The sequence below is a fragment of the Phalacrocorax aristotelis genome, chromosome 1 (assembly GCF_949628215.1).
Source record: "Phalacrocorax aristotelis chromosome 1, bGulAri2.1, whole genome shotgun sequence".
In the NCBI taxonomy this organism is placed as follows: domain Eukaryota; kingdom Metazoa; phylum Chordata; class Aves; order Suliformes; family Phalacrocoracidae; genus Phalacrocorax; species Phalacrocorax aristotelis.
This window is the reverse complement of record NC_134276.1, coordinates 98,202,692-98,224,418: the sequence shown is the minus strand read 5'-3', so window position 1 is coordinate 98,224,418 and position 21,727 is coordinate 98,202,692. Positions and strand designations below refer to the sequence as shown.

Here is a 21,727-nt window from a genome sequence, read left to right as displayed (position 1 = left end):
GCGGCCCCACGGCGGGCAGCGGGCTCTGTGTGAGGAGCGGCAGCGCGGGAAGCGGCGGCTGGCTGCCCCCGCCTCACGGCTGCCGCCATCGCCCCGCGTGCCGGAGACACTTGGTACCTCCCTTCTCCCCCGAGGAGGTGGTTTCACCCCCCGCCCCGAACAGGGGGAGGGGCGTGGCCAGGCCCGCTCGGGCTTCTCCGCCCCCGTCCTCCATATTCATGAGCGCGAGCCGTAAGGCGCCGGCGTAGGGAGGTGGCGCGCGGCCGCCCCGCCCCGCCGCGGTGGACGCGGGGCGGGGCAGCCGCGCGCCACCTCCCTACGCCGGCACGCGCCCCGCCCCCCTCGCTGAATATTGATGAGGCGTGATGCGCGGCGTGGTGTCGTCTCGGGCGGCGCGGCCAGTGATTGGTCGGGTGCGTGTGTGCGCGGTGACGCGTGTCGCGGCGGTGCGGGTCCCGATTGCTGCAGCCGCTTGTCAGTGTGACGAAGATTGGCACCCAGGTAAGCGCTGTCACTCAAACCCGCTCCCAGCCAGCCAAGCCAGCCATCCATCACGGCGCGCCCGCCGCCGCCGCCGCCGGCCGGGCCTAGGCGTACCACCAGACCGGGGAAAGGGGGGGGTGGTGGTGGTGGTTGGGGAAGGAGCCGCGGGGAGGGGGGGAGGGGGGGGCGAGCCCGGCACGCGGAACAGCGGGGAGGGGGCACCCGCGCTCCGCAACTCGCCCGGAGGGGGGTTAGGGGCGGTGGCGGGCAGGCGCGGGGAGGGGGAGGGAGGGAGGGGGGGGGGAAGCGAGGAAAATTCTGGAACGGCCGCCGCCGCCGTGTAACCGTTGTCTCTTGTGGGCGCGCGCGCGCCGGCGGGGGCGCGCCGGCGCCGGGGGCGCGCGCGCGGGGAGGGATGACGAGAGCGAGAGGGAACGCGGGCCGCTGCTCAGCACCGCGGCGGCCAGGAGGAGGAGGAGGAGGAGGAGGAGGAGGAGGAGGAAGAAGAAGGAGAGGGGACGGCGGGAGGGGAGGGGGGGAGGCGACGTGGTACTTAAAGGGCCAGCGCCGTGTTGGCGGCCGTTCCTTGGTTGGGGGCAGGGGCTCCCCGGGGTCCTCCTCGCCCCCGCCGAGCCGTCCCGGCCCAGCCCGGGGAACCCTCGCCTCAAACCGCGGCGGCAGCTGCCTCCTCTCTCCGCACCTGCCCCGGCCCGGGGCGGGGGGGGAGGAGGAGGCGGGGAAGGGGGCTGCCGGCGGCAGTTGGCCGCCCGTAGCCCCCGTGCCGGCGCCCTGGGGTGGGGCGGTGACCCCCGGGCCCTGGCCGCCGCCCCCGTGGCGGCGCGGTCCGGCGGAGCGCGGCCCGGCCCCGGGAGAGCGGGGGCTGGCGCCTCCCCGGCCGTGCCCCGCCGCCTCCCCCCGCATTCATAGAAAGCAGGTCGTGCTGGCGGCGGCCGTCGGGGCAGTGCGCGGCCCCGGCCCGAGGTGGTGCCTTCCTTTTTTTTTTTTTTTTTTTTTTTTTTTTTTCCTTTATTTTTGGTGTGACCTCATTGTCTCTTGGCTCGGTTACGAGCAGAGGCTTCTTGACACCTAGACCGAGGCGTCCTGAGTGTTTAGACAGCCGCAATTAGGAGCTGAAACTTGACGTTGCCCAGAGGCCCCGCTTATGATGTGTGTAAACAATAATAAATCAAGCGCTGGTTTTATCCTGAAATATTGCCTCAATTAGCCACATGTCCCGGGTCTCCGTGGGGTAGTCGATAGCTTTCCCTCATTCCCACAACACCAGCTGCACGGCCCAGAGTTCATCAGTTAACAATATAAGTTGACAACGTGTCTGTCTGATACTTTTCTGTATGGCTTATCGCTGCCTATTTTTATTATTTCTTAAATATTTTCTGTTGCCCTAAATGGGAATGTATGATGTAATTTTGGAGACATAGTCACGGTTTGGGGTTTGTTTGGGTTTTGATGGTGGTTTTTTTGTTGTTTTTTTTTTTTTAAATCTGCTGCAGTTTGTGACCCCTTTTTGTCAGTTACATGCAAGTAAATGTCTAATACGGGTTTAGGAGGGAGGATGAGATTCTAGATCTGGTACGTTACCATTATAAGTGGATTTTTATGCCATGCAATGAATTACAGGGGTTTTGTTTGTTGGCTTTTTGGTTTGGGGTGGGGTGTTTTGTTTTGGGTTTTTGTTGGGTTTTTTTTGGTTACATGCGGTTAAGAGCTGTCCAGGCAAGATTCATATTTGTCCTTGCCCCTATTTGGAATATGATGTGTGCATTCCATTAAACAGATGACAGGAATAGGGAGTGTGGACAACATGTTCTGCTCAGTGGATGCTGGAAAACACTTGAGCCAGTATCCTATGGAGGATAGCAGGAGGGTGTAAATCAATTGCAATGTATGCTAAATGTCTCATCTAGTTGTTTGTTTTTTTTTTTTAAAGCTGAGGAATTCTTTCTTGGTCTTTACAAAAACAAGCACATGTAGCTAGTTCGTAATACTGTTCATGATTCGTGAGCATGCTCTGCACAAAGTTTTACCAGCGTAGACTGTTGATGAGTGGAGTTGTAACAACTAGAGCTTAAGAAAATTGTGCACCTTGCTATTGTCCGTGCTGTGAATACACTTACAGGTTGTTCCCAATCCTCTATGAGATATAAACTGTTTATGGTCTGCCTGTGCTATAGGGTTATATTCCTTTAGTCATATATGTTAAAGTGATACCGCTTCTGCAGCAGGGTAAGCACTGAAGTCTTGTTTAAGAATGAGTCCTGCTTAGTCCTTGTTAGCTGCATGTACAAATTTTATGGATTATACTGAACCAGGAAACAAATTGTTATGATTGTGTCAGAAATCTTGCAATGTATTTCCAGACCTTATCACTGCAAGAGTATCAAGCAACAGCAAATGCATTTTGAGTGCATTTTCTAAATAGTTGTGTAAAATAAAATCGCAGAATTATCCTTTTCTGGGTCCATGTGTAGCTATATGTAGTTGTTACATTTAAGTTTTAAAAACCTTGTGAAGAACAACACCCAAAACACTTCACACTTATTCAGTCTGAAGAAACAGTTTCACACTTCTTGGTATGTCATTGTTTTTAATCTATCCAAAATAAATAATTCTGAGGGGTTTTCAATGTATGTTCTATCTTCAGATTATTTTATGAAGTGTATAGTGTATTTTTACTGTTGACTGTTACCACTTTACATATTTTCTTGTCATCTTATGATTAAAGTATTCACCGGACAACTTTAGTGTAGGTTTCACTGTTTTCTTAATGCAAGCTTCAGTGAAGCAGTGAAAGGTGTAGCTCCATTTACTTCATTTACAGGGTAAGATAGGTAGCGTAGGGGCTGTTGGACTGCACTGAGGCTTTGAAGACTGGTGCTGTTCATTCTTATTGATCTCCTGAGTGATCTTGAGGCATGCGTTTTTTTATCTGTGCCTGTGTATACTTCTCTACTAATACCTGTCTCATATCTGAAGTGGGTCTTATTATGAAGTTAAAGTGCTTTGCTGAACTGGAATTTAACTTGTTACTGTTTCCTGTGTGCTGATAGGAAAACTGAGTATTCTTCAAATTTCGTGTACGTTGTTGTAACAGTTGTTTGGGGTTTTACTTTGTTTGGAAATTTCACTCTGGAATGTAAAAAGTTAGTCTAATATTAAATAACTTACAGCCTTGATTTGTACTCTTTCTTAATCTAAGTACAATTTTAAAGATTCGGATTCTTTTGAATATAAAAATAACATTTTGAAACTTAGTCCTTGTGGTCTCCCATTAGTGCAACTGAAAGTTTAGAATGAATTAAATATATGTGTCTGTTCGAAATACTGCAGTCTTATAAAATGGATACGTCCTCTAGAAGCTGTACTCTCTTCTTCAGAATTTTGCTTTCCAACTATATTTTTCTCATACCTTTCTCTGTACTGTAAATGCAGTGTGCTGTGATAAAGTCATAATAATTCTGATCGCTACCACAGCAAGTTTAGAAGTGTTTAGGAACAATTCAATTTCCTGGAAGAGAATAACTCTATTGCTGTTTCTAAGCCCTGTACTAACAGCCAAGGGTGAATGATCCATAGAACCACTGCTGTGATAGTGGAACTACTTGTTCTAATGGCTCTGTTAATGTCCTGAATGGACAGATGTAGTCCAAATTGTATTTCAGAATATTATGTAGTGGCCTGGGAGCCAAATGTTACCTCTGCAAAACTGGCACACATGTGAAAGCTTACAATAAAGCAGATTAATATTTTTATTTTGGTGTAAATAAGACTGAATTTCTTTGTGTGTGTGTGTGTGACATCTAAAATTCCACAAATGTTACTTCTCTTGCAGCCGCAGCTGGTTGCTTCAGTCTCACTTGTTAAAAGAGTCTGTAGGTTTACAAATGATATGTCTCTGGGGGGGGTTATTTTACCACAGCTCAATGCTGTGCAAAATGTAAAACAACTTATTGCTCTTCTAAGCAAGAGGATTCCAAGAGCAAGGGGAAAAAAAAGCTGCTGATAGAGTTCTTTGCTTTGCTTGCTTGCTGCCAGATGTTACCAAAGTGTTTTACCCAGGCCATTACAGCTCTCCCGAAGATAACCGAATGCTGAAGCATTTGCATTTGTTAGCAGTTCTTCACTTTGTTCGATAAGATTGTTTCGTGTAGTAACTGTAGAACGCAGGTGTCGCCAAATGGAACTAGGAGTGGGGTAGAAATAAAATGACGACACCAAGAATCTGGAAATACCAAACTTCGTTGTTAGTGGAGCACTGGCATGCTTTTTTGAAGCTGGTGAAGGGCAGTAACTTGGTTCCCCTGCCAGCAGTGTGGGGATACCAAGTTGTGTATGTTACTGACAGCCAAAAAGGAAGTTGGCGTTAGAAATGGAAAGAAAACTTGGGTCTGCTTGTCATCGCATGTTTGCTTATCATCCTTCATATGAACAGGCTTGTTTGTTTTTAATATAGCAACTACTCGAGGCCATGTTCTCATTTTTTTCTACGTATGTGTATAAAAGAGCTATTTGATGTTAAACAGGAAGGCCATTTAAGTACTTCGACAGTCAAAAGGTGATTTTTGAAAATGGGAGCTGACTGATAATCATGTGCTGTCCTCTTAGTCTGCTATACCTATGGGTCTGTAACTGTCAGCTTCTGCAGCTGATGGTAAATTCAGGCAGAAAAGTAGAATATGGTAGCTTACTGCTGGTGTACTGAAAGAGGGATGCATTTTTTTAAATCACTAAATTCCAGTTTATATGTGAGCTTTCGGAATTGCCTGTGGTTTTTTCCTTGAGGACAGAGGAAGCTAGGAAATGTGGCTATACTTCACATCATGCTTAGCTTGTTTTTTCACATTACATAGCAAACAAAACAAAGGGAAAAGGATATTATAATCCTTATTACTGAAAATTAAAGTCCAAGTCTTTTATATTCGAAGGAAACAGAGGTGATTATGAAACAGAAATTGGAGCATTGTACATGTTGAACATGCCTGGAGAATATGCGAACGAAAATGTATGTGCTATGTTATGTGTTTTATAACTAAAGAACTTAAACTTCCAGGCCAGCCTATGATCACTTAATTTATATGTGTTTGAGCACATCTGTATGTGTTCTAGGCCATGATAGTAGTGATGACAGGGCTACGGTTACCTGGTTATTTTTTTATTTTGAGATGTTGTTTTCAGTAGCTTACTTCTTAGTCATACTGAAATTTGCCATGATGAGTATGTTTCAGCAGGATTATTCTGGAAACTTTAAGCTGACTCAGCATTTTGAAAATGACTTTAAGAGAAAGTAAATATGTTAATTTAAAGGAGGGGAAAATGCTTGTTTGGCTTATTTTAAGAGCTTATCGATGCTTAAGTTCTGGAATTTAGCGTTGCGGAGGAGGGAGGGGAAGGGAGCATAAACATTCAAATGGAGTGTATGGCTGTTCCTTAGGAAACTTCAACAAACCATAAGCACTTGGAAAAAAAAACCTGTTTTGTGCATGTTACTCGGCAAATATTTATTAACTAAACTATCTTGAATATTGCATGTAACACAAGTATCTTCCTGTCTCTTGGTCCTTGCATGTCACCTGACTGTGCAGTCATCATCTGGACCAAGTAGTTAAGCATGGTGCATCCCACAGCAGTAGGTGATGGGTAAGTTTAATCCTAAATAGTCTTTCTTTATCTGTGGTTCTTCCCCAAACCCAGAATGCTTAGGCAGCAGTCACACTCACGGATGGGTGAATACTGGTGTTCAGGGAGAGGTAGGGAACAGAGATTGAAATCTGGTGGAAAAGCAGCAGGCTCAGGAGCTTGAAAAGGATGGTATTAGCAAAATTACAGACGGTCAGAAGTGGGGGGAACAAGAGAGGGCAAGAGGTGAGGAAGAGGACAAATTGTATGTTGGTGTGGAAGGGTAGCACGAGGCTCAAGAGCAGAAAACATGGATAGAAAAGTAAGGGAGCATGAAGAACATTGGCAGCAGAAGAGGCTAGAACACAGCACATCTTCCTTGCAAAAACTAGTTGAAGTGATTGCTTGCGGTTCACCAGTGCTAAAGAGTTGTGAACAAAGTGGAGCAGGAAGGGAAGAATTTTTATTTGATTACCATTCTGAAAAGAAAATAACAGTTCATTTCAGGGCCTAGAATTAACAGCAAAACAAAGTTGCTTATGTTTGACCAAATCTTAGATTCAAAAGAGGGAAGATTCTGGAAAAGTTACTGACTGATTGGAACCAGATTTGACAGAGTTGCAGGACCAAGATTTTGTGTCACTTCAGTTTATTCAGCTAGTCCAAGTTAATGCTTCATTCGCTGACAGGCTCATTATTTCTGAAATCATACAGGACATAAAACTGAAATAACTGACAATGGAACACCTTCTTTGGTGAAGTGTTTAAATGCCAAAAATGCGTAGAGGGGATTTTCTTATGCATTTAACATCTTAACTCTATTTTAAATGTGGTTACTAGTTGAGTAAAGCTCTTCTTCATCCTTGAAGTATACTTCAGTAGCATTAGGAATTCAGTCGTTCGTAGAAAGAATCATTAGAAACTTTTATGATTTTTCTAATAAAATTTTTGAAAACTTACATATCCTTACATAAATTGCTTGCTAACATTGTAAAGTATTCAATAGCAATAAAGGCGTGGAGAGGTTGGTGGTTATTCCATATCTTCTTTATGAAACCGCAAAGTATAAATACAAAACAAGATTAATTTCAGTCATAGTTTACTGGATGCTGATACAAATCATGATTAAAATAGGATTTCCCGTTACTTTGGTTTCATTTGCCTGGAAGGATATGATAAAACGAGTGTCTCCAGAAGTAAGAGATTCACAACACACTTGTGTGGATATTCCAAAGGCTTCAATGGCAAAGAAACGGAATTGTGCCTAGCACATACGCAAACCTGTTGTTCATCCATGTGGGGAATGCTGGTGAAATGTGGAGGGTGGAGTTCTGCTTTTTTGTTTGGTTGCTTGCTTGTTTTTTTTTTTTTAATTAAATTGTGTTTGAAAAAGTAATTAAATATCATTAAGTAGGAAAGTTGTACTAGAATCAGTTCCAGCTGTGGAATTGCTGATATATGTCCTCTGGTATGTAAGGGGTTTTTGGTAGTTTTTCTAATGCAGTCCTCTTACCACAATAACAGCAAGGCAGATACCACCCTACCTTCTTGATTTTTGGCTCTGAAATGTTATTATGACAGCACATTGGGTAAATACTGAGGGGAAGAAATACTTCTCTGTCCTGTGGCAAGTAGATATGTGTGAGGAATCATGACAGGTACGCTAGGATTCACAAGCAAGAACCGTAAAAAGTCCTTCAGTTTGCAGTGTTAAGAATACAGAAAAAGAACTCTGAAGGAATTTTCACTTACTACGTGAATACTGGGGATGAGTGAGAGTGATAGGAAATATTTTTGTTCCCTCATATCCTAATCCCTTGGGAGTCTCAGAGCAACTAAAGAAGGTAAGTTTCTGCCAAGTTTTGTTTTCCTTTTTCCAAAATTTCTGTTTAGTCCCCCTGATTCCTTACTGTTAGTTTACGGAGCTAATAAAGCAGGGTGAAATTCCAGTGTGAAATGGGTAGCAGAAACTGAGATGCTGCAGGAAGCTTCTTGATTTGAGAATCTTTCAATAGAAGAATGAGGTTTACATTTTGCGGAATGGAGGAGAGCAACCTGAGGACTTCCTTCTGCAATGCCAAGAGTTATCTGGAGGCAGGATTCTTAAGCATACTGAGGTGACATTATTTTATGACTAGATTAGATAGGATTCCTCGTCTTTCTCTTCTTTGTTGTTAAGAAGTGCTATGGTAAATTGGCGATTACATGAACCATGAATCATAACTGTGATTATGCATGCTTCCCAAGAAATTTGCTGGTGTAAACACAAAGGGTGTACACAGAATTAAGGAGCTGAAGTTCTTCAAAAGACCCAGATGCTGTTAATTCTGCTTTTGTTGTTGTGCCTTAAGAAATTTGTATTATCTTATGCATCCTTAGTATCCATTTTATGTTGCTGTGTATGCAATTTTGGCTTGTAAAGTGGCACATTTTTTTACAACACTTTTTTTCATATTTGGTACTTACAAATAGGAGAATTTCCAGAATTCCTTTGAAAAGCCAAAAGCAGAGTTTACACAAAGAGTGAATTACTAAAGGGACACAAATCTTTTCATGAGATGGTTTGTCATACTGTGTGGTGGTGCTTGGAAGATAGGCCTGTGATTATAAATACTTAGTATGCCTTGTTAAGTTCTGAAATGGGGTGATATGAAAAGAGGATGCTGTGAAAGGTTAATGGGACAACTGAGCAGTATATATAGTGTTGGAGAGGTCTTGCTGAATAAAGGCAGTGTTACATAGTATATATGTTCAAAGTCCTACAGGGAAGAAAGGTTGATGCTAGATTGTAGTGTAGCCTGTATCTCTGAAGAAATTTAACCTTAGTGGTGGATTTTAACTTACTTTAAGAAGCTGAAAATTAAAAATATAATATGCATCCAGTTTTTTTAACATCATCTCATATTCATCAAGATTAATATATAAATAACTCCATTGCAGCACCAACCAATAAAGGGGAAAAGTGACACAAAGTAAATCTCATTTTACTGCAACCGAAAACTGGTTTTGTGGCTTTTTAGGGCTTGTCTCCCAGGGAAATTGACAGCATAGCTGTTGTGTAATAAATGTTTAGCTGTATCTGTGTAGCACAGCTCCCTGAGGCTGGTATTATATTCCTGAATAGGAACATCATCATTCTGAAAGTGTAACAGTCTAAATAATGACCGCGCTTTGTAAGTATGGAAGGTAGAGGAAACACAAGCCACCTTGCTGCTGAATGAAGGGTACATTCTCACTGAGCACAGTTTTAATGAATTTGTATGTATCAACTTCATATTGATTTGTTTGTCTTAATTTTACTGAATGTCTCTTTGTAGGCAGGTATGGGATAGGTAACCACTGCAGCAAAGGTAGCATGAATCCCTGATGGCAAGTTGTCATACGTACTCTATGTACTGTTTCATTATTATTTGAATCAGTAAAAATATAACTGTATCTTGATCTTAATGTCTGCTAATGTTTTTATATGTGAACGTTTGCACAGGTCTTTGTTTCTTACTAGCTGACATGCAGAATGAGAGAATGAACAGAGGGTTCTGCTATGCTTAAATAAACAAGGTCATATTTTACTTTGCAGTAAAAACTTCAATCGTGATATGCTTTTTAAGTGACAAAGCAAGTTGCCCTTGGTTTTGGTTTAATAGTTAAGTATATTCTTTATTATGATAACATGACTTTAGAGCTTGTCTGCAAGAGGAATAAAAGGAAAAAACAAGTTGGCAATAGCAATCCCAAGTTCAGGCTTCACAGTGCCTTGGTGTTGTCTCCATCCTTTACACATGTATCTGTTCCCTGTTCTTGTCCCCACTGGGTTATGTGAGGGGACGTAACATGCAAGCTCAGATCTCTCTTTCTTGTCTGTTTAGGATATTTTCTTGTCTGTTTAGGATAGACACTAGTCTTAATTGTTGACAAGTGTCTGTTGGAAGAAGGCAATGCGACTGCAATGTCCTCTGGCAGCTTCTCAGCCAAACCTCTTCCTCTGCAGCATCTTTCACCTGGGCCTGCATTTCTTCAGTACCTCTTCCTTTCTGTCCTTGGTATCTCATACACTGTCTGGAAACCTGCCTATTTCCATAGTTTCAGTGGGAGGCTTTGCAGGCAAGGGCTACTTTCTTCTTCATACATGAAATATTTTTGAGTGATGAGATCTGGCAGCAGTGTGGCACAATCGGTTTTTTTTTGCGGCAGTTGTTTCTAAACGGAGGGAGCAGGTTTTTCAGATTTGCAATGGTGTGGTAGTCCTTCTTTATGTCTGAGCAGAGACAAGGAATAGATAATCCCAATTTATCTGGCAGTGACCTACATTCAGAAGATGGTATGAATAGTGAAAAATCCTCTATAGGAAAATAGTCCAGTAAGTTGAGGTGGGTGAAAATGAATACCAAAATTGTAGAAGATTGCGTGAAGAAGGGAATAAAAGGGTACACTGTCTTCTCAGAACAGGACCAAGATGTTACAAAAATGAGGAGTCCAAAGACATATGTCTTTGACAGTTTAAGAGAAAGTGGTAAGAACTTTTAATGTGCGGTCTGCCCTTTGAGGCTTCAAGACCAAGTGTATCAGTTTGGACTGAAACTTCTAGCTGTGCTGGTTGTGGATGGGGTAGAGTTAATTTTCTTCGCAGTAGCTAGTATGGGGCTGTGTTTTGGATTTGTGCTGAAAACAGTGTTGATAACACCAGGGATGTTTTAGTTACTGCTGAGCAGGGCTTACATGGTGTCAAGGCCTCTTCTGCTCCTCATCCCACCCCACCAGCGAGCAGGCTGGGGGGGGGACACAGCCAGGACAGCTGACCCAAGGGATATTCCACACCATATGGTGTCGCGCTCAGCATATAAAGCTGGAGGAAGAAGGAAGGGAAGGAATGTTCACAGTGATGGCATTTGTCTTCCCAAAGAGCTGTTACAATGGTGGAGCCCTGCTTTCCTGGAAATCGCTGAATGCCTGCCTGCCAATTGGAAGTAGTGAATGAATTCCTGGTTTTTGCTTTGCTTGTGTACGTGGCTTCTACTTTACTTATTAAATGGCCTTTATCTCAACCCATGAGTTTTCTCACTTTTACCCTTCTGAGTCTCTTCCCCATCCCACTGGGGGGGAGTGATCGAGCAGCTGTGTGGGGTTTAGTTGCCAGCTGGGGTTAAACCACAACAGTAACTCAGTATTTCATCTCTAACCAATGAGTGAAGCTTATACTGCCTTACAGCTCCTCAGAGTATCTTCCCTGCTCTTTTAGAGCTAGGTTTCTTGAACCAGAAATGGCATCTATATTGATCAGTCCTTACTATTTTGTTTTTCTGTGGACTCGCCTGAAAAACTACTGCTACATTATGCATGGATACATTTTGGTTTTCAAATCCAAATACCAACTTCATTTCACTATTAGAGATGTTGGAGTTACTTTCATTCCAGTTCTTACGTGGTTGGCAAAACTGGGAACACAGAAACTTTGTCAATGTGTGAAACAGGTAATATGATTCAAGATGTCAGCTGTGTGTTTTAGCCATCATATCGTTTTAAGATGGCCTTTGTGAAGCATTAGTGCCTGGAACTTTCCCTGAGATAGTTTGCAGGCTTTTTAAAATGCTTTTCAGGAGTTGTGTTTTCTAAATACATTTTCAGAATCTTTGCTACTTTGCTTTCACAATCATTACTACTTTTAAAGTAGTAGTATCAAACAGGTACTATTAATTGAAATATACTTAAAGTAGTTTCAAGTGGTGATGCGTTGAAAGCTTTTTAAAATTGCTGAATGATCCCGTGACAGAACCTGTCTTCACAGAACGTGTGATCGCAACAATGGTTTGTGCCCTTCCCTACAGTCTGCTAGTTTTTATCATGTAGTAGAGTACTTCGGCATAGCCATCATTAGAACACATTCCATGGTAAAATCAAAGCATGACTATGAAGGAGGTGTAAATTAAGGAAGTCTTTCACCTTTCTTGGTTTCATGCTTAAGTTTTACAACACTGATGAGTTATTCCTATTTGCATTTCGTAGTTTTATTTTTGGGATGTGTCTTGTCTAGTCTGACAAGACAGGCACTGAGCCAGAGAGTAAAATACAAAGGTTGAACAGCAAGCAAGTTAGCAGTCCAAATGTAGCCTTCTGTTAGCGGTGTCAGCAAAGACAAAAATAAACATGGGGAATGAATGGAGTAAGATCAGGGAAAGCTCAAAGAATAGCATGGAATAGTGGGTATGATGAGACATTATTAAAAATGAAAAAAAATTTTGTAAAACATGTAAAAAAAAAAAACTGTCATTTTATTTATACTTGGGGAGGGAACCACAAAATAAACTGAAGTATTTTCTTTAATCATAATTGTCTCAAAGTATATTCTGTGTTGTTGTCTCCTGAATATTTCTCTGTTGATTTTTAGGTGTCTGTCCTCTACGTTGTAAATCAGTGGGATTTACTCTGCTGGAAAAATATAATGTTGTCTTCAACCCATTGAAGGAAAAGGGTGAGCAGCTTTCTCATGGCCAATGTTTTATCTCCTTTAGAAAGCAGTGTGCCCTGGAAGCAAATATCATTATGTATTTTGATGAAAAGTGAAGCCAGTTGTAGATGCTTTTCATGCGTCAAACAGGGTTGCTGTTGTGGTTTTTTTTGTTTCTTTTTAACTGTCTGTGTGACCATAAGGATCTACGTTTCAGAGCAAGTGCCAGGACTAAAGTTAAATAATAATGAACAAATAGCCATGCTGAATCTGCCAGCCATGCATTTCTCTCTGAAGGACTTCAAAGGAGCATGTATAGAGGAAAATTAGAACAAATGATTACTTGTTAACAAGTCTGTTGGGTAGTTTCTTCACAACCCTAAGACAGTTAGTGGTTGGTTTATACCCTGAAGCATAACTATTTATATCTCTTACAAACATCTGTTGTAGCTTGTATGTGTTAAAAATGATATTACTGAACTCCAGCAGCTTACTTGCACCTCATGTTAATGTTACTGGGTGGTCCCTTTGCCCTTAATTGTGAAGGAGTAAGTAGAGCAAGTGAGGAGTGATGTATGTTAAGTGATTACTTCGTGTATGTTTCAGCTCACCTTTAATCTGTTCTCTTAGATGCTCCTTAACTTGCACAGAGTCTCCACATTACTAATTATGATAACCCCTCTTAATTTAGCTTCCTTTCTTCTCTGTTTTACCTTCATACTTGTTTTTATTAAAGGCTTGGATTTTTTTTCCTTTCTCTTTGTTTTGCAGAACACAATGCTTTTATGAATTCCCTTTCACCACAGATATCAATGGAGTTTCTGATCGCAGTTCATGCATCAGCTTCCAGTTTACATGACCTTAAACATTTCCTTGGGTTCTCCTCACACTTTGTTTTCAAAATAAATAGAATGAGAGTTAATTCAGTTCTGCATGAAGCGAACTGGCTGACTCTCTTAGCCTACAGTTATTTTTTTATTATTTGTAACTCTTTGAATATAATACAAATGCACAGTTTTCCTTCTCTAAATTTCTTTAACAAAGAATAATTGGTGTTTTTAAAGCTAAGTTGTAAGTTGTCCAAAAGTCCTGTGTTCTTTAGGCCCACTTCAGATACCTTAGGCCCTATAGTATTTGGTATGGCTGTGCTGGTTAAAGATGGTCCTGCTGTGAGTTGATAATCGGCACACATGAGCCAGAAATTACCACACTAATAGGTCAGCCAAGAACAGGGGTTGTATGAGTGCACAGTAATGTGCTTCAGACTAAGTCAGCTGGTTTACATCATAGCCACCTTTAACAGTGGGTTGAACTAGCCTAGCTGACTTCATGTAAAAAGGATCAGAAATCATTCACGTGTTCTGTGGACTCAGTGATAGAGCTGTGGAAGTAATGAGCTCTGGCAGGGTGGCAGTGATAAACATCTGGGAGTGATACCAGCTTCGTCTAGCATCATTGTTTGCAGAATGAACATCTGCTTAGGCTGTGTATCTGTGAACTAGAACTGGATGCTGTATCCTAAATTAGGTTATAAAAGCCAAATGTGTAAATACCTTTTCAGTTATTTTTCTTGAAGTTTAACATAGTTTGTCTCTTACCACTACTGGGTAATGAGATGATGTTTCTCTTTAGTAAACCAAAGTAATTCCTCAGTTAATTGCCTCAATTTAAGTGTGTGATTAGCTCAATTTGTTCTTCTTGATTTGCAGTAGTCGTCTTCACTAAATCTCATCAGTTGCTATCTTGCCTAATAGCTTAATCTTCTTCTACTGTAATTATAAGTCAGAGGGGAAGCTTGGGAAATAGAGGATATATCCATATAGAATTCTTTCTAGCTGTTCCCCTGGGAGACAATAGGGCGAAAGTCCTTCTTAATGAAATAATCTATAGATCTAGTTCAAAGCTGTGCACCTCTCTTCCTTCACATGGCCTGAGGGATTTCCAGATGTGGAATATCTATTCCTTGTGGAAATCTGGAAGGAAGGGTTGGTCCAGCTTGTGCATTTCTCCAGAAATTCTTGCCGTGTCCTATTGTCTCCACCAGTTTACATGTGTTATCTTTGTTGCTTCCCTCTCCATGTTGTTCTTTGTGTCACTAATATGATCTCACATCCTTGCTTAACTCTTAATACATTTTTCCTCTTCTACAGCTGTGTTACCTCTTCTTATTTCCTCCTATCTGATAAGAATTTCATCTTTCTCCCACAGCAAAACAATTTCTTTAACAGCATTTTATGAGGAACTTCTTCAGCTTGTAAAACAATCACTGAATAGTGTTTGTTCTTTCTTTGTTGATCTGTTCGAGTGTTCTACTTTCATTTTGAGGGTAGTTTGGTCTGTGCTTTGGATATTGCAGTCAGAAATTAAATGTCTGCCTTTTGAGAAGGAAGAAAAGCAGCATTTTGTATGTGCCCTTTCACTCTCTAAATACAGAAAGACAGTAATGCTTGTAAGCTACCATCTTGAAAGAGAATAAATGTTTAAATGTGAGGAAAATGCTTACAGGGCCAACGTTTTAGAATATATCCCCTTTAAGTATTTGGAAAGATACCTCACTTGGCTATTGTGGCAAATGCTGGTTTAACTTTAACCTGAAATGATTCATAACTGTAAAATAAACCTAGAAAAACTGAGGTACTTCTATCAGTGAGTGCATTTATGTCATTCTCTTTTTTTAAATTTTGGTGGAGAAATCAGTAATATTTTTTGAGTTTCCAGGAAAGGGATAGTGATGTTCTATAAAGACAGATAGACAAGCTAGAACCAAATAATACTTCCACTAAAGTTATTAAGAAAAACTCCAAATACAGTCTTTACTTTTTTCCTCTGTAAATTGTATTCTTAAGAAGAACTACCTTTGGCATAGGAGTTCCCAAACCATAGCATACCTTTTTAGTCAGTGTTCCACAAACTACTTAAGATGCTATCTGCATGTTGTCTACAGACAGAAACTTGTTCAGCTCTGCAAGCACATGACCCAGTGCTGGAACCAAGATCTGCTCTGTCTGCTCGCATTTGTGGTTCCCAAGATGCTTTTGTATGTGTAAAATGGCACAGACTCCCAAAGAGTAACAGCTCCATTTAAGCATGAGCGTGAAAGTCAATAACTTCGTTTGTAAAGGAAGTCGTGCTTATGTCGTCCTGGTGAACTTCTCTGGTCTTTAAAGCTGGTTTTAAAAAAAAAAAAAAAAGAAAGAAAAAAGAAAAAAAAAAAGGAAACTGCAGTAATGCTTAGAAATTGCACTTTGACTAGAACTTGATGCAGATTAAGGCTTGAAGTTTTTCCTGAGGAGTCAGGTTTTTCTCTGTGCCTGAAAATTTAAGTAAACAAAGAAGGGCATCTTGAAATCTGTCCTGTGTTTTCTAAATGAAACATTTACTTGAGACTATTATGATCTGGGGGGGGAATACCCAGAAATGTAAAAATAGCTCTTCAAAATGGTCACGTACTATAGTAGTATGCAATGGTGAAAGAAAGATTTAAAAATAGTTGAGAAATTTGTAGTGATGAAACACATTACAAAGAAAAATTTTTGTTGTTAAACTGGTGAAAATTCTAATACTTAGTTCTTTGATACTGACATAAGTGGAAGAGAGCAGAAAATCTGGAATTAATACCTGGATGTAATCTTTTTCAAGACATGAGCTCTGTCTTCTTTCTTTAATATGAATATTTTTATAGTAGCTAAACATTGGGACTTCATTTGTCAAGGAAAATTGAGTGCTATGGTAATAGCTTAATGAATTGTGTGATTTCAGTTGTAATGGCTGCTAATCTGACAAGAAATGAAATGTAAATTAGTAATTTGATGGAGAAACTCTATCTGGTGCTGGTGCTATGCTATTTTACTTTTTTTTTTTAAATTACTGAATGTCTAACTTTTAAAAAATGTTTAACTCGCCTGGGCGCCAAACTCCAGCTAATGCTTAGAGGATGTAACATACATAAATTCACTTGTGTTATAATCCTACTAAAATTCATATTTCCCAAAGTATCAAATGTATATGAAAATTAGGCCTCTGAGTTCTTAGGTCACTTTTGAAACCATATAATCACATAGGCCCAGTTGTTTAAAAGCTGTTAGATATTGTTCCTTTTTGTTGAGCCTTAAATGACTTGGATGGTAGATTACTGATGTCAGAAGTGATTTGAGACTTAAGTTTCTAAAGGTAATTTCAGGCCCTAACTTTAGAATATGGGATTCATACTCCTAAGTAAATAGGGTATTTCTTAACACTTTTTACATTGAGTTCATTGATTGTAGACTGTTACTATTTCAGTTACAGTAATGCTCAGCGTGTTGTTGGCCTTCTCAAAACACAGAAACGTAAATCTTTGTTCATTTCTAGATTTTATGTATTACCTTAGAATAAGTAGTGCAGAAATAAAGTTTACTTGAAGTTTGTAAATGTAAAAGAACCTCAGCCTCTTACTACAAATCTTTTGTTAAAATACAAAACTAGACAATAAACTTTTTCCTGATGAAACCTGTTGCATTTTCCAACTTGTTTTTTTTTTTTTTTTTGAGAAAATGCATTTAACTATCATTGTTAATAAGCTCACTGATTTTTTGGGGGTAAAGTTATGTATTGATCTTTTTTCATCTTTTAGAACTGGATTCCAAGTGGTCACTTTTTTTAACTGACTTTTTTTTTCTTTAACGAAGATTTGTTCATACTTACGATGATTTGACATAATTAACGTTTTATTAACCATGATGGCAACACAGACATTAAGCATAGACAACTATCAAGATGGACAACAGGTAGGTTTTTTTTTTCTTTCTCTATGAACTAAATACAGTTAGCAAGAGAAAGAAGGTACTGAGTTTTTCCTTAATGCGTGTTTTGGCATTGTTTAAATATCTGTTCTTATTTGTAAAACAAGATATTTTAAAGTGATAGCGGCTATTCTTTTATACTTGGATACTTATTAAAGGCTTAGCTAATCTTTGCGTGACTCTGCTTAACTTCTAGAGCAATGGTTAGAAAAGGGGTTTTCTTCTGAATCTGCTCTAGATGTTTTGTGCACTGTAATGTTCCTATTTTTAGGGGAGTCAAATGGGCATCCATAGCATTTTGTGTATATGATACTTTAGTATTCTTACGTGTCTGCAGTTACAATAGATGATGTTTACGCAGTCACAGACTTGTTGGTCTCGAGCAAGTGGAAGATAAATTTAGTTATCCAGAACTATGTGCTACTTTGACAACATTTAAGATTATGCAGTTATGCTGAAAACTAGGTTGAAAACTAGTAAAATACTTGCATTAATTTTAATGAGGTTATTGATTAGAATTGCTAATTAGAAAGCTGGTCAGTGGGCTTCCAGTTTCTTACTTCTGTTAACAAACAGCTAGAATAATGAAACATACTCAGATATATCTGGTCATAATGTTTCTTTTTTGTACAACAGGCTGTATATTGCAACAAATTGAATTGCTAATTTAAAATACTGTTAACTGGAGACAAGTCATGCGGTGGCCTGTACTCTGAAGACCCATTTTTACGTTACTATGTGTCAGCCCTAAGCAGTAAATACAAGTACTTCTGTCAGCAGATGGCAACAGTGGTGAACAGTCAGAAGAAAAAGAGCAACTTTTCCTATCTCTTATAAAAAGATGTTTTTCTGAATGCAGTCTGGGATTATTGATTTTTGTTGTTGTTTGCTTCCTTTATTGCAATTCTAACTTCCCTCTCTCCTCTCACCTACCTTACATCTTTTACTTTACTCCCCCAGCAAATACATGCCATCCTGTGACACATCAGTGAATGTAACATGTTTTTGTAAAGAATGGATTGGGAGAGAGCATTTTCTTCCTATTTGTTTTGTATTTTAAGCTCTCAGTGGCCAAGATAGACAGGTAATTGGGGTGTCTGCTGCTTTTGTAGTTTGAAAATGGCCCACAGGTAATAGCTTGCAGTTTTAAGTGAGCTATTTCCTCTTTCTAGTGAGACAGAGCCCTAACTGAACATGCTCTCTCCCTTCAAACTCTGCAGATGTATGGCTCAACGTTTATAATCACTTGTATGAGTCATCCCCTTTTATTTTGCTCCTCCTTCTTGTCTTTAGCCAAGAAATGAGTTCATTAGTTACATCTTTTTTTGCAAGCATCTTGGCTTAAAAATCATCTATGCTTGCTGAGGAAGCTTTTTGCAAGGCAGGCTGCTCTGTTGGGTAGGATACGCTGTCATTTTCTCAGTTTCCGATTTTATTAGGAGATGGCTTGGACCCAACAGGTAATAAAGCGCATACTTTTTGGTTCTCCCAGACTTCTTATTGGGAATAGTATAAATTCCTTTTGCTTATGTTGTGTGGAAGTAGATGAAATTCTGTCAGAGTCAGGTTCTCTAACGGTTTCTGGAGGCCATCTCTCTCTCAGAAGGTTCTGAGGAAAAGAGGGCAGAGGACTGCATTCTGTACACTTCGTTTTTGCAAGTGTCATTTCTGGCTACGCAGTGATATCTAGAACAGTGTCTGTCCTCTACGCAAGATAAAACTTCTGAGGGTTAAAGTAGGAAAAAAAGATCACAGTGACTTCTTGTCTTTGTACAGATGTTCCCAGTGCTCATAAAGGGAGAAAACCAAGGAGTTTGGGCTGGGGGGTGGAAACTATGACTTTCAGAGGTCAGGTTCTTTTAAGACCTTTTAGTATGAAAGATACTTAGCTAGAGGTGATGGGAAAACCACTTCAACACCTTAAAAGCACCTCAAAGGCATTACCAGCCACCAAGTGCAATTTAGGAGGTGCTCAGTAGAAGCTGTGGCTCTATGTTGTTTTTCCAGTGGTGGCAGATTGTGTAACCATGTTAAATGGATTTGTAGAAGCAGTTATTGCTGTCTTCTCTAGTAGCTTGATGTTCCTAAAATAATTTATAATTACAATACGTAATTTTGAGTGGTAAAGGTCAGAGGAGGTTATGTTCCTGATAATTGAAAGATTGGAGGGACACAAAGTATTTCAGTTCTTTGTAAGAAAACATGCATTTTAGTGGATAAGAAAAACTTCAGGTTCTCTTTTCTTCAGTATCTTGCTATAATATACAGTAAGAAATAAGAAAGAAAACTTAAAAGTAGAAACTTTATTTTCTGTTGTTCTCATCCTAAAGGCTTTTTATGCAGACATCCCCATAATTTTTTTTGCGCAATGTACTCTAGTTTATTCCAAAAATGGCCCCTTCAGAGTCAAAATGCTTTAACGATTTACTAATATCTGTCATTCCCATTTTAAAGCTGAGTGCTGAAACTTGAAGTGACCTTTAAACTATCCATCAAAAAGTGTTGAGGATTAAAAGAGGGGTTTTGTTACTGCTGTATCTTTTTGTGTAACTGCCAAGTCATACCAACCTTCTGGCAATTTCGTAGCCCTTTGCATTGCTTTTTCCTTAGAAAACAGTACACTTATTTTACATCAAGCGTACAGATTTACTTATAACTTACTCTTTTTCTACAGATGCAAGTAGTAACAGAGTTAAAAACTGAACAAGATCCCAACTGCTCTGAAACTGATGCAGAAGGGCTGAGTCCTGCCCCTGTAGAATCTCAAACTCCAATGGATGCAGACAAGCAGGCCATTTACAGGTAGTAATGGACTTGTGTTCTGTCTTTTGAAGGGTAAAGAATAGAGGCTTTTTTTTTTTAATGAATAATAAGTAGCATAAAATCAGATGTTCTCTTGGCTAAGTGTCTCGGAGGTTTGCAGGGAAAGAAAGAGATTAAATGAGCTTCTCTGTCAGTCTTCAGCCGAGAAGAAAAACTTCCCTTTGTGGGATTCTTCAGTTTCATCGTAGTTTTAAAGGATATTCTAAAGGTAGCTGTCTTTAAAGCACAAGTGAAATTTAGCAAGCTATTCAGACTGTTGAACTATGGTCACTATTTGTTATACTGTACTTTTTATCTTTAATGTGAGATTTTATTTTTATGGTAATTAGGTCGATGTTATCCCTAAAGAAAAGGGAGTAAAAATCTATTGCCTAGTAATTAACTCAAACTGGATTAAATGTTCATGCATAAACACTAGAAAAAAATTACTATGTTAAGTGTTGGGCTAAGCAGTATGCTCAGTTTTGATGAGGTTAAGTGTGCTTTCACTTTAAGTGCTTTATAAAGACATAATTATTACCAGTTTGCAGGTAAAATAAATACAAACAAAAAACCTGAAGCAGAAAGATGTATCCACTCATTTACAGACTTGTGCTAACAAAATTGTTTTCTGCTCTGAGCGTGATTTCGTAAAAGGCCTCTGAGTACAGCCTGCGTACTATTCTCAGTTCTGTAGTTATTTGTAACGTATAAATAAGGCCCACAGTGAGGAGTAAATTAATTTTATCAGACTTTATTTTATAATTTAAATCTGCATTGATCCCATTCGTAAATCCTAATCCTCATTTCTAATGCACTGTATTAATGTCTCTTGTCACTCAATTACAGTGAATTAAATAGTATGTCATAGCTTTTTAGCTTGTGATTGTTCTCTTAATTTAAGTATATGTACTTTACTGCTTTACTTGCCTCTAGAGTTTGCAGTAAATCAAAATTTAAAAAAAAGGCCCACAAAAAACTTTCATCGTGTTTTGCTATAACAGTGGTGCTATATGCAGTCTCTTCCAAGACTTGTCTTTTCATTTATTACATGAGTGACTGTTAGCTTACGTGAGCTACATGTCTTACTTTTCTGTGGAGTACATATAAGTGAAAATACTTATTCATATATTTGAACTTTTATTCTAGGCACCCACTATTTCCCTTGTTAGCACTACTATTTGAAAAATGTGAACAATCTACACAAGGCTCAGAAGGTACAACTTCTGCTAGTTTTGATGTAGATATTGAAAATTTTGTAAGGAAGCAGGAGAAAGAAGGAAAACCCTTTTTCTGTGAGGATCCAGAAACTGATAATTTGGTAAGTATAAGCTGTTTTTTTTATTTCTGAAACAATCATCACATTTGCCTCTTCTTCCTAATTTCTGATCTCAACTGGTGCTTATAGTTTCTCCTCACACTTTTCTTTCTAGAACAGATTCTTCTTTATGTTAATTCTGAGAAACATTTTTTTCTTCTGACCCTTTTTTCCCTCTTGTCGGTAAACTTACATTGGGCCCTTCACAGTTGTATTTCATGCTAAACTGGCTGAAATCAGTGTGTTAAGAGACAAACAGAAACATAT

At 39.7% G+C, this 21,727-nt stretch overlaps 1 protein-coding gene across 12 annotated transcripts in view; it reads left to right on the top strand.

Annotated features, from left to right (window-relative positions):
• Nucleotides 1-361: 361 nt before the first annotated feature.
• PKNOX1 (PBX/knotted 1 homeobox 1) overlaps nt 362-21,727 on the top strand; it is a 50,160-nt gene continuing 28,794 nt past the window's right edge. Inside the window, exons 1-6 of one of the 12 annotated variants that reach the window (XM_075099064.1) lie at nt 405-501; nt 6,084-6,138; nt 12,500-12,583; nt 17,172-17,325; nt 20,015-20,142; nt 21,292-21,463. In XM_075099064.1, the coding sequence (XP_074955165.1) occupies nt 17,275-17,325; nt 20,015-20,142; nt 21,292-21,463 (351 nt within the window). In that variant the 5' untranslated portion in view covers nt 405-501; nt 6,084-6,138; nt 12,500-12,583; nt 17,172-17,274. Of the gene's footprint in view, nt 502-1,006; nt 6,139-6,374; nt 8,235-12,499; nt 12,584-17,171; nt 17,326-17,976; nt 20,143-21,291; nt 21,464-21,727 lie in introns of those variants that run through there. The other 11 variants (XM_075099038.1, XM_075099027.1, XM_075099006.1 and 8 more) reach the window with 11 other exon arrangements.